The sequence below is a fragment of the Hylobates moloch genome, unplaced genomic scaffold, assembly GCF_009828535.3.
Source record: "Hylobates moloch isolate HMO894 unplaced genomic scaffold, HMol_V3 SCAFFOLD_6, whole genome shotgun sequence".
Taxonomy (NCBI): Eukaryota; Metazoa; Chordata; class Mammalia; order Primates; family Hylobatidae; genus Hylobates; species Hylobates moloch.
The window spans coordinates 51,270,094-51,289,745 of NW_026652281.1; the positions used below are offsets into that span (position 1 = coordinate 51,270,094).

Sequence of the window (19,652 nt, forward strand, 5' to 3'; positions counted from 1 at the left end):
ACTCCTTCCCTCCACATCATCTTCCTTTCCCTCTAACACTGAGAGGGTTTCCTATTTAGCACTGTCTTCTCTGTATAAAGCATAGGGTTTGAAATACTGCAAGTACTCAATAAATTCATTTCAGTGGAAAGGGAAGCTGAATGAACATTAATAAGAATGTTCCAAAAAATGATTTGGAATTACTCTATTTGCTATGGAAAAGTTTATAGAAAAAGGAAAGGTGAGGGGGAGGATGGAGAAGGAAAGGAGGGAGGGAGGGAAGGAGGACGGAAGGATAGACAGACTGACACCTCTAATTTAAGAGTCCAAACAAAACTGTTAAGTGTTTGTTTTGGAGTTGTTTGAAGTAATATCACTTTCAGATAACATTTATTAAGCATCTAATATGTGTGCAACAAAACACTATGTTAGATGCCAATCATAGTAGCAAATATAAAAGAACTGTGTTTTTGTCTGCTATATGTAATTAATGTTTTTTGGCTGAACAAATAGAACCTATTTATATGAATAATAAGGTGCTGCATATTGCACTTTCTTGAAGGCACCATGAAAGCATACCTGGGCCAGAATTAAGTTGGATGTAGGAACGTACAGTTCCTCTACTCTTTAGGCTAGTGGCTCCCAACCTTTTTGGCACCAGGGACTGGTTTTGTGGAAGACAATTTTTCCACAGACAGGGGTGTGGGGGAAAGTGATGGAGGTAAGAGCATGAAAGGATGATGGTTTTGGGATGAAACTGTAACACCTCAGATCATCAGGCATTAGATTCTCATAAGGAGCATGCAACCTAGATCCCTCCCAAGTGCAGTTCACAATAGGGTTCATGCTCCTATGGGAATCTAATGCCACCCTGATCTGACAGGAGAGGTGCTCAGGTAGTAATGCTCGCTTGCCCACTGCTCACCTCCTGCTGTGAAGCCCAGTTCCTAGCACTGGTCCTTGACATGCAAGTTGGGGACCCTGCTTTAGGCAACACTTCCATGAAAGTGTTGCAAATTCATAATTGTTAATAAATATGAAATGGAAAGAATCCTCCTATAATGGCCTCAAGCCCTTAGTAAAGAATTAGGATCCAAGACATACCATTAGTTCCCAGCTTTTCAAAATCTCACTATGGCTGGAATACGGCCAAACCACCATGTATCTTAGACCACTGCTAATTTTAAAAAAGTTTTAAGTTTTGAATATACATTTTAGGTTTTTAACTAAAGATATTAAGATATTCTGGTAATATCCTTAAGAATCAGAGAGCTAGTGAATAAAGAGCCAGGATTTGAATATGGCCGTCTGAACTTTTCATTTCACTATTATACTATACTACACAGTAGTTAACAAAATAAGGTAGATTTATAAATAGATCTCCAAAATGGAAAAAAAAAAAAAAGGTACAAAAGCAAATGTATCTGCAGTAAAAGGTGTGGGACTGGACCTATAATTCCCAAAGTATGGTTTTTGGAGAGGATGCTAGTCTGTATGTTCATATCAATAATCTTTTCGAGAAATAATTTCACAAGAATGGAAGCTCCTCAAAATCAGGGACCATGCTACATTAATATTTGTAAATTTAAGAACAAAGCTTAGAACAAGGTAGCATACAGTAAAGGCATATTTTAATGCATTTAATGTATTTATTTGGGAGGGCATCTTTTTGAAAATAGAATAGTTTTCTAAAAAGATACACGGGCACAAGTCAAAAGAAAACAAATAAAAATACTTATTAATGGAAGCAGTTTAAAACAGAATGCAAGAAGAATCTGGGCTGGGTGTAGTGGCTCACGCCTGTAATCCCAACACTTTGGGAGGCCGAGAAGGGCAGATCACCTGAGGTCAGGAGTTCGAGACCTGCCAGGCCAATAGGGTGAAACCCTGTCTCCACTAAAAATACAAAAATTAGCCGGACATGGTGGTGCATGCCTGTAATCCCAGCTACTCGGGAGGCTGAGGCAGAAGAATCGCTGGAACCCGGGAGGCAGAGGTTGCAGTGAGCCGAGATCGCGCTACTGTACTCCAGCCTGGGAGACAGAGCAAGACCCCGTCTCAAAAAAAAAAAAAAAAAAAGAGGAATTTGTATTAAAATTTGTACACTATGCTTCTTCCCGGATCACCACCGCCTCTTCCCCAATAAAAAAAGAATGAAGCATGGTGACCTGAAAAATGATTTATGCTTTGCTATATTTTCTGTCTAGGTGATAAAAATAAGAGATGAAGAACAAATTACTAACGTAATGTAAAAAGGAAAAAATTCAAAAAGAGAAAAATGGGAAAATCAGAAAAATTGGTAGATTTGAATCCCATTATTCTCTGGTTTCAATAAAATAGAATTAAACCCAAAGCACTCATCTCCCAAGATTTTTTTCATACATTATATTCTCTCTATATGTAATATTTCTGTATTTAGTTTTCTGGTTGCTATCTGCAGTGGAATATACAACTAATATAAAATATTTATAATAATATACAAAGTTCTAATAATAACCACGGAGTTCTACTGAACAATTAGGCATTCCAAAACGTTGTCAATGCCACAGAGAGACAAACACATTGTCGATTCTACACAGGAAGTCCTGTAGTTAAAAATCTGTCTAAAGGACCTCAAAAGCATCAAATTACCAAGTACAACACGATATTCCATGAACTAAAAAACAGACAAATAGCATGGGAATAAATACTGAGAGCATTTGGTTGCTTTATCCTTCTATTAATCATATGACCATGCCTAAAATTCACATAAGGATACGCTCTTTTAGTCACTTAAAAGACAGCCAATAACCCTGATGAGGGAAAAATCAAATTATTTTAGCTCCAATTTTCAATTTTCTTTTTCTTTTCCTAGGTTATTTACATTTATATTTATACAAACTTGTCCCCCCAATCAAATTAACAAAAAATATTTACCTTCCAAAGTATTTCTTAAATCTTTCCTCACAATATAGGTGCCAGTCTTTAACAATGCTTAGGGCCCCTGTTAGATTTAGCAATATAAAGTAATTTACACTGTCAATGATGCCTAAATATTTATGCTCATTAATCTCTCAAGCAAATCTGCATAGCTGCAAATACTTTCGCGAGATCTAAAGATAAAAAGTTTACTTTTAAATTCCATCAACTGGATATACTATAGTCTTAAAAGAACATCTTAACCTATAATTCCTTATTTAAAATGAAAAATTACATTAGACATAATGAGTATCTGTGAGTTATTTAACAAAGAACGCATATCACTGAATGGGATCTGCAAAGGAAATTTATAAGAACTCTTCGATGTATACAGAAAACTTGTGAGTTAAAAAAGAAATCTCAGTTGGTGAACACATTTATTTGCCAGATCTCAGAAGGATCTGAACAAAAAATTACCTTGCAGATACTTTTTTGTAATACTTTTCCATGTGACTCATCGGATTGATAAAACACCAGGTATATGACAGTCTTCAGTCTTTATAGTAACAACTTTGTCATCAATTTACAACTGACTGAGGGCCAGTTTGCTTATCACTAACCAACTTAAAAAATTAGTTATGGATTAGTCAAAAGGCTGGGATCGTAACTACATTTTTTCTACTAATAGTCATTGTCATTTGATGATGTGCCAAGACAAGATTCTATGCATAAATTCTTCAAGTCTTTATCGCAATAATATTTCCTGCATTGGTAATTAATTAAAACAGAACTATGTACCCAACTGCAATGAACAACTAGACTTGAAAAAAGCTAGCCACACTTTAGTGAACATGTGCTTATTTCCATCTAATTCAACATGCTCTATTATCTAATCCCCAAGTCACACTAGACCCTCTTTTCTATATTCAATTATTTTTCTGTGTGCTTCCTACAAGTGGAATGTTACCAAGCCTCTCAGTATCCTGTACTGATGCAGACGGAAGTGACACTGCTGCTTTAAAGAGCAATGCGTTTCTTATTCCCACTAATACCCAATACTCTATTGTTCAGTTTGAGTTATCTTCATAATGTAGCTACCCAATCTAGATACTAAGGCGCTGAGCCTCCAGTTTAAAAAACAGAGAAACTACTAAGAGTGGGCCAGCCCAAACTCCTGCAGGTGATCTTGATAAATCTGGACACATTAGTTCCTCTCACCAAGACTCAAGTGTCATGGCAGCCTCCCTTATTTCATCATTGAGGCCCTTCCGACAATTATAGGACAAGCAGATGCCAGACATGTATTACATTCTTTCTATCTTCAAATCACTTTACCAATACCAACTTAAAAAGATATTTAAACATCTCCTTTTGATTAAGCTCTCAAGACTGAGTTCTCCTCAATCATTACCACTAATTTCTATACATTTTTCCTCTGAAGAGGATCTTGGAATGATTTTGTAAACCAAAAATAAAATTCTAGGCCCCTCAACTGACCAAATGGACCCCTCTGACTGAATGGCCAAGGGCGTTCCAAAGTAAACATGAAAAACTAGCTCAAGCTATGATGGGGAGTGGGGGTCAGACACACCTCATTATACTCTCCTCCCTTTGGAATTCTGGCACAACTGACCAGCATTAATATTAAAACAAAGATCTTAAGACTCACAAAACAGACTCTTTGTAGCAAGAAAATACCAAATTCTAAACTGATTCTAGCATAACATCACACAACAGGTAGCAGGCTGTGAAAGAAATAAAGGTATTTTACCCCAAAATATATTTCTTAGACCTATTTTGAAAGGGCCCTGCAAAGCTGTCTCTTGTGTGTAACATTCTATAGAAAAAGACCTTTCTGATCTCTTTTTTTTTTTTTTTTTTTGAGATAAGGTCTCACTCTCTTGCCCAAGCTGCAGTGCAGTGGCATGACCACAGCTCACTTCCACTTTGCCCAGGCTCAAGTGATCCTTCCACCTCAGCCTCTTAAGCAGCTGGGACCACAGGTGCATACCATCACACCTGGCTAATTTTTTTTTAATTTTTAATTTTTTTGTAGAGACAGGCTCTATGTTGCCCAGGCTGGTCTTGAACTCCTGGCCTCAAGCAATCTTCCTGCCTTGGCCTCCCAAAGTGCTAGGATTACAGGTGTGAGCCACTGCACCGCCCCAGGTCTTTTTTTGATCCAGGAGAGATTTAACTAAGAGTCTGGCACCTTTTAGGTTCTGATAAGAGATAATAACCATCTATTCACTTAAAGCCTGCTACCTGGAGGCTTCGTCTACATAATAAGAACCTTGGTCTCCACAACCCCTTACCTTATCTTAACCCAGACACTCCTTTCTATGGATTTCAGGTCCTTAGATAATAACTTAATTCTTTTGACCAATTGCCAATCAGAAAATCTTTGAATGTGGCCAGATGTGTGGCTCATGCCTGTAATCCCAGCACTTTGGGAGGCTGAGGTGGGTGATGACTTGAGGCCAGGAATTCGAGACCAGCCTGGGCAATGTGGCGAAATCTCATCTCTACTGAAAAAACACAAAAATTAGGTGGGTGTGGTGGCAACATGCCTATAATCCCAGCTACTCAGGAGGCTGAGGCACAAGAATTGCTTGAACCTGGGTGGCGGAGTTTGCAGTGAGCTGAGATTGCACCACTGCACTCCAGTCTGGGTGACAGAATGAGACTCTGTCTCAAAAACAAAAAAAGCAAAAATAAGAAAAAGAAGAAAATCTTTGAATCCACCTATGAACTGGAATAGAAGTCCCCACTTTGAGTTATCCCACCTTTCCAGACTGAGCCAATGTACACTTTACATGTATTGATTGTTGTCTGCCTATAACTTCTGTCTCCCTAAAATGTATAAAATCAAGCTGTAACCCAACCACGTTGGGCACATGTTCTCAGGACTTCTTGAGTCTGTGCTTTGGGCCTTGGTCACACATTATTTATCTCAGAATAAGTTTCTTTAAAGATTTTACGGTTGGACTCTTTTCATTGACAATGTAATGATGTTTCATTGATGAATATACTAACAACTGTTTAAAATTTGACAAAATAACAGTTTCAGCTGTGAGAAATACTATGGCTTAAGCCTCCTTCGCTACCAGAAATTTCCTCTATGGCACTGAATGACACCTGAGGCAGTTGTCTGGGAAATGCTCCCACATAGCACTGGTCATCACTTGCTGCAAGAGGAAAGGAGCACACCCCACCCATAGAGGCATCCTTTTCTCACTGCACTCCTCATTCTTCTGTTCCCTCAGTTGAAGAAGCTTTCCCCAGCAGAAACACCAGGAAGCCTTCTTTAACTTCCTTCGCCCCAGATCATTGGCTGGAGAGGACTCTGAGCCCCACAATCCAGAGAAATTCAGACAACTGATTCAAGTTCTGGTTCACTGACTACATTTTTGAAATATGTGGAATGCCCAGGAGTACCTTCATTAAGCAATATGTACTAGAAGAAAAAGAATTTCAAAAAGTCTCCTACAATTGAACTTGATCCTCCATTGTTTTTTGAAACTCCCTTGGAAGCTTGAATTTTCCTATTTGGCAAATGACCTGGTTTCCTCCTCATTTACATGTTAAGGATGGAATTTTTAAAAAATTAATTGGCTCATTTTTCTATCATAAGCACCAGTAGAAAAGTGAAACAAAGCCAGGCTATAAAGAATAGTAGGCTGGCCACAGGGCAGCACTGGCTCACACCTATAGTCCCAGCACTTGGGGAGGTCAAGACAGGTGGATCGTTGGAGCCCAGGAGTTCAAGACCAGCCTGGCCAACATGGCAAAACTCCATGTCTACAAAAAATACAAAAATTAGCCAGGCATGGTGGTGTGCATCTGTGGTCCCAGTTACTCGGGAGGCTGAGGCAGGAGAATCGCTTGAGCCTGAGAAGTCAAGGCTGCAGTGCTGTGACCATGCCACTGCACTCCAGCCAAGCAAGACCATGTTCCCGTCCCTCCCAAAAAAAAGAACAGTAAATGACTGCTACTATGGTAGTCCCAAAAGGTAGATAACTCTCTATAGTTTCTCTTTTTTTTTTTTTAAACAACTGGTAATCATTTATTAAAATAGTTGACTTAAGCATCTGCAATGGTGACTTCAACCTCAACTCCTGGCTCAGTAATGATGGAAGTAATCTGCTTAACAATCTCAGAAAGACTGTGCAAGTCAATGAGTCACTTGTGGATCCTCATCTGGAAACAATACCATGTCTCAGAACCTTCATAAGAAGTTTTTCTTGTAATGATTCTCAAAGTCTTGGTAGGCATTCAAACTGGTCCTATCACTTTAGATTCTTTTCCTTTGCTCCACTGATCAAGTTGGCACACACCTTCTCCAAGGATTTTACGTTGCGGCTCGTTAGAGTAAGTCTTTTTACTTATTTTTTTTTTTATTATACTTTAAGTTCTAGGGTACATGTGCACAACGTGCAGGTTTGTTACATATGTATACATGTGCCATGTTGGTGTGCTGCACCCATTAAGTCGTCATTTACATTAGGTATATTTCCTAATGCTATCCCCCCCCCTCCCCCAACCTCACGACAGGCCCCAGTGTGTGGTGTTCCCCACCCTGTGTCCAAGTGTTCTCTTTTTTTTTTTGACATGGAGTCTCGCTCTGTCACCAGGCTGGAGTGCAGTGGCACGATCTCGGCTGATTGCAACCTCCGCCTTCTGGGTCCAAATGATTCTTGTGCCTCAGCCTCCCGAGTAGCTGGGATTACAGGCATGTGCCAACATACCCAGCTAATTTTTGTATTTTTAGTAGAGACGCGGTTTCACCATGTTGGCCAGGCTGGCCTCAAACTCCTGACCTCAGGTGATCCGCCTGCCTCAGCCTCCCAAAGTGCTGGGAGTACAGGTGTGAGCCACCGCACTGGGCCTAGAGTGATTCTAATTCGGTGAATTGCCACCTCTGGCTTCATGGGCGTTTTTCTGTATCTCCTGACCACCCTGTTTTTTGGTGAGAGCGAGTGGCGGTAAGTCAGGAGCAAGAGCAGGCTTACCACAGCTCCACACCACGTTGTTTCTCAAAGAGCTATATTTTTTCTTTAAATCTAAAACATTCAGGCAAGTGAACAGTCCCAACTTACAAGTGACTGAATTTTCTGACTATAAAAAAGACAGTATGCTTAAATTTCTGGCAAACGTTTTCTATCTGTTGCCAAGGCTCCCAAATGCCAATCTTAACTCATTTGTCCCCTGAGCCCCCAATTCCATTAATCCAACCAGACCTACCTACCTGTCCCCCTCCAACCTAGACTCTGTCTTCAACCTCATACAACAGTGGCCTACTCTCCAACTGAAGCTCATTTCTGAACCAAAGACTTGCAAGGATCAAGGCATGACCATTTTTAAAATCTCTGCCTATCAGCTTCTTCCTTTACCCCCAATCTCCACATTTCTTTCATCTTCATCATTGCTTCTCCTCTTCCAATTTTCTCTAAACATCTCTGTAAAATGCAAAGTCCTTCAGGTGCTGCTAGGACAATCACACATGAATTACAACAATGGATGAGGTTACAAGGGAATCCTGTCCACCCTTCCATGGACACAGAGAACTCTTGATGTTCCATTTACTGTCCAGAAACACCAAGGCAATGAGCAACCCTCTCTACAACGGCCAGATGTAGATCTAGGTCAAGATCTAGATATAAAAAGAACTGTACCACCACAAGGGCTCCAAAATGTCCCTCCATTCTCAATCCTGGCTTCTTGCAAACTTTCAGAAAAGTTGCTGAAATTTATGTAGGGATTCAAATAAATAAATAAATAAATAAATAAATAAATGACTGTGTCTTTCTGGTTGCTCCAATTATACTATGGAAAGGCCTAGTAATATCAGCTCAACTCCAGCCCCCTACAGTAAGGTTGCCCAACCCCAAGGCCACAGACCAGTATCAGTCTGTGGCCTGTTAGAAACCAGGCCACACAGCAGGAGTGAGCAGTGGGCAAACAAGTGAAGCTTCATCTCTACAGTGACTCCCCATCGTTAGCATTACCACCTGAGCTCCACCTCCTGTCAGATCAGTGGTGGCATTAGATTCTCATAGGAGCACAAACCCTATTGTGAACTGCGCATGCGAGGGATCTAGGTTGTGTGCTCCTTATGAAAATCTAATGCCTGATGATCTGCCTACTTGCAGGAAAACAAGCTCAGGGCTCTCACTGATTCTACATCATGGTGAGTTGTATAATTATTTCATTGTATATTACAATGCAATAATAATAGAAATAAAGTGCACAATAAATGTAGTGCACTTGAATCATCCCCAAACCTTCTCCCCTTTAGAATATATCACAAACTAGAAAGTATACATACATCCCCCGGACCCTGGTCCCTGGTCCCGAAAAGTCTGGGGACTGCTGCCCTACAGTTTTCAAGACATGAGGTGACTAATTGACAAAACATAACTGCACTGACCTCACCTCAACTGCCAAGAACCACAGGCCTCACCTAGGTCCATCCCAAAGTCTGGGGTAATCTTGGCTGAACTCTTTCAAATCTCAATTTCCTAATGTTTTCACAGAGAGGGTTAACACTGCTGTTTCCTAATAGGAGTATTACACTAGATTAGTAGACATGCAAGCTTATGGAAACAGTTATGAACAGGTTTCTGTACATTTATTTCATAATTAGAATACTGTCTTAGACAAAACTTTATTGCTTTTTTATTTCTTTTGTGTTTCCATATTTTCATATTAGCATGACAACAAAACTAGGTTCTTCTATTCATTTCTCTTATTTAGGTAAGCATTATCTGACGACAAGGTTGTGGGGTGTTTTGTTTTTTTAAGTAACTGTGCCTAGCAGAAAATCTACTTGTAAGTGGGCATTCAAAAGATGGCTGTATGACTGAATTACTGAGCAGAAAATTACCACTTATTTTCTATATAATTTCCTTATAACCAGTCTCTCCGCTTATCTATCTTTCAGGCTGAATTCTCAAGGATAACCTACAGATAAATGGTAACCACTGGTTATAAGGGTTTCTAAAATATGCTGTTTTTATGCATGTATCAAGACACTTTTTGGAAACTGGCAAGTAATAGCAAAGAACTTTTCTACCGCTAGTTTCCAGTTAAAAACTGGGCTGTTTCTAGCTATAGCTTTAACCCTAGATTGTTAGTGATGCTAACACTTGATTCCTAATAGTCTTATTTCCCCCAAATAAAATAAAAAACTTAAGACAGAAAGATAAAAACAGGATTTAACTTATATTCCATCACACAGAGAAACTATGAGCTCCTATTTCTTAAGGGTTGTCTTTCAATGTGGAAATTTATCATAAAGCAAAAGAAAAATAAAAACAAAATGTGGTATGCTCACATTTTTGAGAAGTGATGCTAAAATTTTTTTTAAAAAAGACTCGCCTATCTATAGAACAATTGTTATGTGTAAGATTAAAAGATGGAATCACAATTTTATACTGTGTTACAACCCACAAATATCTCATTTGTTGCCCAGACTTCCCATTTTTGAGGTTGAAAAATACTTTCAACTGGATACCAATCTGAACATGAAAACAAAAATAATTTTTTAAGACAGTTAAGTCCTCCTTGTTTGATTATGTGCCACACTATGGTAATAAAAGTGATTCACAGTACCTACATTCATATGAAAAAAAAAACCAAACTATTTAAATTATGTTTTCAGTTCTGGGACCTCAAAATACCAAAATACCAACCTTTAGATATACTTTAGAATGTATCACAAACTAGAAAGTATATATACTTTCAGCTGGGCGCAGTGGCTCATGCCTGTAATCCCAGTACTTTGGGAGGCTAAGGTGAGCCGATCACTTGAGGTCAGGAGTTCAAGACCAGCCTGGCCAACATGGTGAAACCTCATTTCTACTAGAAATACAAAAATTAGTTGGGCATGGTGGCGAGCACCTGTAATCCCAGCTACTCAGGAGGCTGAGGCAGGAGGATCGCTTGAACCCGGGAGGCAGAGGTTGCAGTGAGCTGAGATTGTGCCACTGCACTCCAGCCTGGGCAACAGAGTGAGACTGTGTCTCAAAAAAAAAAAAGAAAGTATACATACTTTCTAGTATATATTTCATATATAATCAGACCTCCTTAATCAGATTCTGAGGGTGAACCTTAGCATTTGCATTTCTTAAGATGAATTTAAGTTTTTCCAAAATATACCAACCCTGCATGCAAACGAAGACAAAAATCTAGATAAACATCAAAGAATTATTTAATCTAATATCTCTATCAAAAAAAGTAGATAGTTGCCTTCAATTTTTTTTTGTAATACACAAATCACTATTACTTAACAGTTTTACCTCTACCTGCCTAACAAGACATAATCATTATTGCCAAAACAATCTTAAGTACTGGTTCAGCACATCTCTCATCATAAAAAAGCCACCAAAGATCCAAACCCAGACCAGATGTCCAGACTTCAGCATAATAGCAATCCCTCCCAAGGACAAAGCCAAAAATAGATCCTGAGCTACATGGGAATTCCTAGCACTAAGATTCATCCTTACAAGCCCTTTCCGGGGATATGCATTTTAAATGGGTTGCAGAAGTATGTTACCTGAACAGGTTAACATAGGATATTCATCAAATGAAACAATTATCAACAGGTAGAGACCAGGGCCCAACAAAAATAGGTCATACCAGTGGCAACTTTGGACAGAAAACAGGGAAACTACAAAAAAAAAAAACGTACTGGAATAGATGAGTATTGAAGGCTAGAGTGACAAGATATAAACTAAATTCACTTCCTTTACAAATGCATAGGTCAGTAGATGGAACCACTGACAAAATTTTAACTAAAAGATATGTGGTCCTAAATTACTGAAACTGTTTTTTGTTAAGCTCACACACCTCTCTACATATACAGGGATACATGAGAAAGTGTAAGTGGGAAAGATTCCATTAAAAGAGGATGAATGTGTAACAAAATCCAGTACCAGGCTTGATAAATCTTGCAATCATAAATTCTATGGATAATGAAATACTCTGCATCATCACACCCAGACCAATGGTAGCATTATACATGCATTATTTTTTGTACTCAAAAGGATGAAGTATATAACTGTCTACTGTACCATGTCATTTGAAAACACTAAAAATTCTACAGCAATCCTTCAAAAGTTTTCAAATAAATACCCTGTCCATCTTAAACCTGAAAAGCACTTCAAATTGCTAACATTTAATTTCTTGTTGACTGTAGATATTGTCGTTTCTGTTTTCCTTGTAAAAGGATGCTAAATAAGGCTCCAAGGAGTAATTGCTACATTAACCAAAATTATGCACTGCCAAGCTGTCTCCAGCATCAACTCTGAAAGATAGGAAAGAATCAGAAATCCAATTTCCTACATGAAAGTTGAAGCATTGCTTCTTTTTTTGTTCTCTTCTGTGGGATTTTTCCATTGTCCTCCCAAATGTGACAGTTTGCAAATACCCACATCTAGAAGCAATCTAGAAGCATATTCTATAAGAGAAAAGACACCAATTTAAAAACTTGAGAAGGTACTTTAATTCTGTAGGCAAAGGTTCAGCAAATCAGCTAGCACTAATCTTGACCAAATGGGTGAGTCAGCCTCATCACAGAGATTTTTTTTTTAATTTAGATGAAATTTCACATTTAAAAACATGGTAACTCCAAGCATTCTACCAAGAACAAAGAACAAACATTGGAATAGTCACTTACAAGGACTTAACGACTTGTATTAAACATATTTTACACTAAAGTACTAGATGGTCTCTCTAGTTCATTTTAGCTCAAACCTTCCTTAATTCTTCGAGTAACTTCACCAGACTATTCTTTAAGTCTTAGTAATCACAAATAGAAGCTGAATGAGAAAGAAAATTCAGAATGAAAGTTGTTATCAGTAAGCCTAATTAAACAGTGAAGACAGAAAGATGGCAGTAGAATAAAGCATTCTACATTAGGAGAAGGGAGAATATAATCAGTAGTTCGCAGCCCCATGAATGAAGCGCAGCATACAACAAAGTCTGGCTGGGATTTGGGTTACAGTGGACAATATCTGTCTGCTCTTGAGTGGTAACTAACAAACTAAACAGGGATATAGACTGTGGCCCCTATTAATGTGATACTCTACCTGAAGTAACCAACCACACTCATGTTTTCAACTGAAAACATGTCAACCAGAGTGAATCCTCTAATTTTAGTGAGTCGTCTCCCTTAATGGCAGTTTTCCTACTTTCTGTCTTAAAAGGGAATCCACACACTCAACACTGCAAAACGGTAAGACATCTCACCCCTATATTGTGGCTCTGGAACTTCTGGTCCGCACAAAAGCCATGGTTCTAACTAGGGTGGGATTTATGCTCCCCGTTCAGTGAAGGGCTGTGGCTGTTTGCAGGGTGCAGGTTCCCTGCGTTCACTCTCGCTTCCTGTCTGTCACACAGTGGTATCACCGCCGTGACGGACCCTTGACATTAACAAGTCTTTGAAAAACTGATGTGATCTGCAGCCAGTGACGGGATGCGTGGTGGCCCTGCCGAGTGCCTCGGCAGGGTCAGGAGGGTGGCCCTGCGGGCAGGCACCTCCGCGGCCCCGAGCGAGGTGAGCAAGCCTTTCCTGAAGTTTCCCTTCCTTCCACAACATTAACCTGCCAAGCCTCCCATCCCCACCCCGCCCTATTAGGAAAAGTCACGCCGGCAGCTCACTGAAGGGCAGGGGAACAGCTCCTGGCGCCCCACAAAGTTGGGCTCGGCAGCTGCCACAACTTAACGCTCCTACAGGAGAGTCGGGCCGACACCGCCTCCTCCGGGGGCAAACCTGAGCTGCCAACTTTCCCACTGCCCACTCCTCTGCGCACAGCAGCCCAAACTTTGCTGTTTGCCCACCGGCCGCACCCCGAGCGAGCGGCGGCGGCGCTGACCTTCACGCCAGCCCAGGGTCCGGCACTGGCCGCCGCCCGCCCCCCGAACCTCCCTGCCTCCCCCAGATCCCCTCTCCCTGCCTCCCTCAGCCCTCGTGGGAAGCCTGCGGTGTGGGGGGAGACGGCTGCAGCCCGACCCCGCGTGTCACGACTGCCCACGACCCTGAGGGCTCCGGAGAGCCCGGGTCCCGGCGCCTCGGCCACCCACTCACCATTGGTGAAGGGCTCCATTTTCCCCCCGCCGCGGCTCCTTACAGCCCGAGCGCCCGAGCTTCCTACTCCGAGAGCTGAGGCGGCCCAGCCGACTGAGCATGCCCAGCGCGGCCTCCAAGGGCTGCCAGGGAGGTGCCGCGAGGGGCGGCGCCGCTCCGCCGCTCGGTCGCTCCGCCGTTCCGGGTTTTCGTGGCGGCTGCAGAAAGAGCGAGGGAAGCAAGAGGGAAAAGCACAGTCAAACCCGCGGCTGCTCCACGGACAGGCGAGGTGGGAGCGGGTTCGCGCTGGGGGCGGGGCCTAGGCGGGGCAGGGAAAGCCCAGCCCCTGCCTGAAGTGGACCTGGCTGCGGCGCTCTCCCCGGCCGGGAACCGTGTTCAGTCACTCAACAAATGTGGAGCCCTACTGCCACCCGCCCGATCCTGGATGCCGAGACACCCGCACTGCGCCAGAAAAACATGGTCCCAGTCCCAGGAGCGGACATTCCAGAAACAGACCATAAATAAACACAGAAGACACACGAGTGTAAAGTCAGTGCCCGGCTGCGCATTAAATCGGGGTGATGTGATGGCGAGTGAGTGCGTAGTTGATTCGGATGGCTTGGTGAGACGAGGCCTCGCTGAGCAGGTGCCACTGAAGCCGAGGTCTGAAGGCAGAGCAGGAACCTGCGGGCGAAGGTCGCTATCCGAACCGCGAATCGCCAGTTTCCCTGGGGAGGTTGGCCGCGGTGCGATCACTGCTCGAAGGATCGAGGGAGCGGGCGCTGTAGGTGTTTTCGGCAGAGATGCCCGCCCGCATCAGAGTGCCCCAGTGAGGAGGAGATGGAAGAGAGGGCGGGGACCCCGCAGGGCCGAGGGCGCCCTGGGGTTCAGTCCCGGGGCTGGCGGCTGCAGGCGCGGCCTCTAGGTGCGGGCGGATAACAAAACCCGGCGCCGGATCGCCCGGCCCGGGTCGCGGGCGCCGCAGGATGTAGGCAGAAGGCCCGCCTGTTCCGAGCCTTAAATCAACACCTGCGGTTCCCGGGGGTGCCACCATTGGGGCCCGCAGCACGGCTCCGCGGCGCTAGGCCCGAGAAACTGAAACTCCCCTAGTCGCCCCTGCCCCCCAGCACTCGCACCATTGCCTCCAGCCCCGAGCCACCATTGTTTCCAGTGCCAAATCGGGCAGCCCCGCTAGCCTCCGGGACCGAACCGCCAGGGGCCCATAAGCCCCGAGGAGGCTCGTCAGGGACCGCTTCCTTCTCCTCCTGTCGGTATGCGCATCGCCACCACCCTCGCTGCAAAGGCCGCCGCCCTCCCAGCGCGCCATCACCGCCTCCTCTGCCTCTTCCCCTCCCTCAGCCCCGGCCCCTGCATTGACATGGCTCGGGCTGCGCCTCACTGCGCCTGCCAACTGTCACACGCTCCGAGGCTTTCAACAGCGGGGCGCCAGGGACAAACAAGCCGCGGCAAGCGCAAACAGCCTGCTCAAACAGGGACGGCCAGGGTGTTGTTTGACCAGCACTGGAATTGGAAACTAGGTTTCGAAGAAGTCAAATCGAAGTACAATATTGTATTTTAAACTGTCTGTTGTTATTACATCCCTCAGAATCCACGCTCTACTTGAAACTTCCCGTGGATACCAACTGCACTTAGAATAAAAAATGAAACTCCTTGCCTAACTCTGGGACCTCATCAGCACATATTCACCATGTTTTGGTCACAAAGGCCTTCATGCTGTTCCCAGAAGTCGCCAAGTTCCATCCATCATTGTTAATCATTCCTTTTGCTCGCTCCTCGCACAAGAACTGTTTCTTCTGCTTAGTGCTTTGCCTACTGATTCCATCATGTCCTTTAAGTCTCAGCTCAAATGTCACCTCTGCAAAGAATCCTTGTCTGACCATACATCTAAAATAGCCACAAACACTCTATAAAGACTTGGCCTTGCTTTATTTCCTTCTCAGCACTCATCACTGTCTGAAACAATGTTTTGCATTTGTTGCTTGTTATCAGTCTCCCTCTCAAGAATGCAAGCTTTGTGAGGGCAGGGTCGTAATCTTTTTTAAGGCTGTATCCCCAATGCCTGGGTAAGTATACAATAAATAATTTTTGCATGAATAAGTGAAGGACATAGTGGTGTTTAGAGTTCACTTCCACTGCTGCAAACCCTTCCAGTTAATGACTCCATATTGAATGATGTGTTTGATCAGTACAGAGAAGGTGTCTGTATCATATGATACCTCAGAGCTGCTATCTCCCTAATGTGTGAAAGGTAATCAGAACCCTTAGGCTGGCCCCTTGTACTGGCATTTTAGAACCAAAAATAGTGAACCACAGGAGCTGATGTATCCCAGTTCAGATATTATATAGTATACGCAGAGCTAGATTTTGTTAACATACTTCACACATTGTATTGCTTAAATAAGACGCTCTTCTCTATATTTTAGGTCATGTCATGTTCCCTTGGAGTTACTTTTGCAACCAAACCACTTAGGAGATATTTAAAACACCGCAGCTTGTTAAATCGCCTCACCTCACATCACCTGTAACCTACAGTCTATCATGCTTTTAAGTGTGAAACATGTCACCTTGTGTTTTGTTTTAAATATCCCAACTCTGCAGAGACGTGGTAAAAAATGCACTAGCGAATATAGGTGGATCATTATGTCTTTTTGAGATTTCTTTGACAAAGAGACAGATGATTTCTTTGCCAACCTCTTGCCTCCCACCCCTCCCATTCCTTGACACACACAAAGACATGAAGGACCATTTAAAGACATGTAAAAATACAAAAAATAAAATTAGCCGGGCGTGGTGGCACACACCTGTAATCCCAGCTATTCCGGAGGGTGAGGCATGAGAAGCTGAGGCATGAGAATCACTTGAACCCGGGAGGCGGAGGTTGCAATGAACCGAGATCACACCACTGCACTCCAGCCTGGGCGACAGAGCAAGACTCCATCTCAAAAAAAAAAAAAAAAAATAGGTGGTTTTGTATAGGAAGTAAAAATAGTAAACGAACCGAAATGTTTCAGAATCCTACCTAGGAGCAAAAGAATAATAATGAAGTTTGTTTTGTTTCATTGGATACTGTTTTACATTTGACTTCATAGAGCCTTTTTGAGGGAACATGATATCACAATTTCACAACCAAAACCCATTATGTTTTTATCTTTAACACCCGCCTATCCTCCCACACAGAAGTTCCTCTTTAGTTTAAGAATATGACAGTTTAAGTTATTATGAAGTACTATTCATTATCAAAGGAGATAATGTGACATTATCTACTATACCCATCTACTGTCTTCAGAATCATTGCTGTCTACCATTTAACACTTGAAAACCATTAATTTGGAGAGTTAATTATAATGCATAATAAATAGCATGACAGGAAAAAATATAAGCACCCTGAAAAACAAATTGCATTTGTTTAAAGAACTGACAAACTTGATAATGAATATAGGAATATTTTTATCAAAGTAAAACACTTGGTATTCCATAGATCAGCAAATCCGAGCCTCACGTTGAAACAGATAAGGAGGGCCTAGAGAGGGTAGAATATTTACGCACAATCCAGGAGGAGACATGGACTGGAACTCAGGCCATCTGTGTTCTAAACCAGTGCTTCAGAGTTTTCTGTTGCCTCCCAGTTTCCACAAGCAAATTGGGGTCAATGACAAAAATCCACGAAAAGAATATGCAATAGAGAGAAATACAGCTAATTTCATCTATTAGAAGTCTATTCCATTAATCATTTAATTAAGATTCCAACTTAATTAGTTGATATTCCATAGGGAATTTGGATTCAGCCCTACTAAGTGATCTTTCTAATTATTTTGAAATAAGCAACAATACATTAATTCATTGAACACATTTGAAAATGTTATTTGTTCCGCACTCTTGAATATATGGAGGAAGCTGCTTCCCGCCAGGGCAAGGCTGATCATCATGAGGTTTCCGGCCACCCTAAGGACTGAAGGAGTCAATATCTCATTGCCTTTGTAACCCATTTGTAGCACACATACACTGCATTAATTAGTAATGTTTGAAGTTATACCAAATCAAGAAATGTTTAGAGCACAGAAGAAAGCAGAATAATTATCTAATAAAGTTCAAGTAAAGCTTAGGCATTAGCAAAAAAATGCGGCCAAATAAAGTGAAAGGTTATTATTTGGAAAGAACAGTGATATACTAGTTCAGATTCCTTGGGCTACGAAAGACAAAACTCTGAGTGAAACTAGTTTAAATGATACAGACATTTATCCTTTCATATAACAAGTCCAGAGATAAGACAATCTTCCATTACAGCTCACCAACCTCATCAAGAGCCCAACTTGTCTCTCTGCACTCTTCAGTCCTCTATGTGAGCAATTCCCCAAAGCCCAGACTACCATATGGTCGAAAGTTGGCTGCAGCAGGGGAGGAAGAAGGAACTTACTCTTCCGTGTCTCTTTTTTGAGAGCAGGGGAAACCCTTCTCAGAAATTCCCCATTAGAATTCTCCTTAGGTCTCATTTACCAAAACTATATTTTGTACATTTGTAGACCAATCACTGGAAATGAAAATGAGGTTACAATTGAGACAGAGTAGAAATGGGGCTTAGCTTCACCTCACCCCCACTAGAGCATTCTTTCATGCACCCCTACCAAGCACAAAACCTACACTACTACCTCACTGATGCCTTAATGTTTAAATCATGTCTTTTACTTAAAGAATTCCAGGAACTAGGCTGGGCACAATAGCTCACACCTGCAATTCCAGCACTTTGGGAGGCCAAGGCGGGAGGATTGCTTGGGCCCAGAAGTTCAAGACCACGTGCACCCCACAGCAAGACCTCATTTCTACAAAAAATTGAAAAATTAGCCAAGCATGGTGGTCTGTGCCTGTGGTCCCAGCTACTCAGGAGGGTGAGGTGGGAGGATTGCTTGAGCCTGGAAGGTGGAGGCTGCAGCAAGCCAAGATCACACCACTGCACTCCAGCCTGGGCAACAGAGTGAGATCCGGTCTGAAAAAAAAAAAAAAAAAAAAAAAGAATTCCCAGAACTGGCCTTAGGAGATGACCAAGGTGGTGGAGTGTCCTAAGTAGGGAAGGAACGCTGAACAATTGATTTACAGCCTTGTTGCCTCTGGCTGCCCATTACTCAAGATAACCATACCAACCAGGTAATGCTGACCTGCATAGCCTACACATGATATGCTTTGCCCAGTCCAGCCTGCATATCCTAACCCTGATGTCAATTCCCACACTTTGCCTAATAAAAAACCACTACTAGCTCTTTTTGGGGAGTCGGTCAGGGAATTCTCTCTTTTGTGCTACCTCCCTTATGTCTGAGCATAAGCTCTAATTAAGGCTTGTCTAAGGAAACTGTTTTGGCCTCATGTCAATCTCTATTGCATTGAGAGCCCAAGAACCAGTGGTCAGTAACACCATGGCTAATTTCTTAGACAAAGTACAGCCTAAATGTGCTGAGTTTAGGATCACCTTCCTTGTTTCATATGGGAGGAGAGGGGTATTTGAACAAAACCATTTTCCATTCAAAAAGGAAAAGGGGAATGTCAACTGAGGAATGATGAGGTTCACAAATTTGGAAACTTATTTCTCATAAAGGGTTGCAGCCTTGCTGACAGGCTGACCCCACAGCCAGAAGCCAGAAACAGACACTCTGAGGGAGGGGCAAAGAGAACAGGAATTTATGCTGAGCAGGGTGGC

At 42.3% G+C, this 19,652-nt stretch overlaps 1 protein-coding gene across 2 annotated transcripts in view; it reads right to left on the minus strand.

Annotated features, from left to right (window-relative positions):
- The window catches only part of LNPEP (leucyl and cystinyl aminopeptidase), a 108,807-nt gene extending 89,623 nt beyond the window's left edge, over positions 1-19,184 (minus strand). Inside the window, exons 1-2 of one of the 2 annotated variants that reach the window (XM_058440683.1) lie at positions 14,462-14,536; positions 13,967-14,163 (exon numbers count right to left, since the gene is read on the minus strand). In XM_058440683.1, the coding sequence (XP_058296666.1) occupies positions 13,967-14,163; positions 14,462-14,514 (250 nt within the window). In that variant the 5' untranslated portion in view covers positions 14,515-14,536. Of the gene's footprint in view, positions 1-13,966; positions 14,164-14,461; positions 14,537-18,259 lie in introns of those variants that run through there. The other variant, XM_032156764.2, reaches the window with a different exon arrangement.
- Positions 19,185-19,652: the final 468 nt, after the last annotated feature.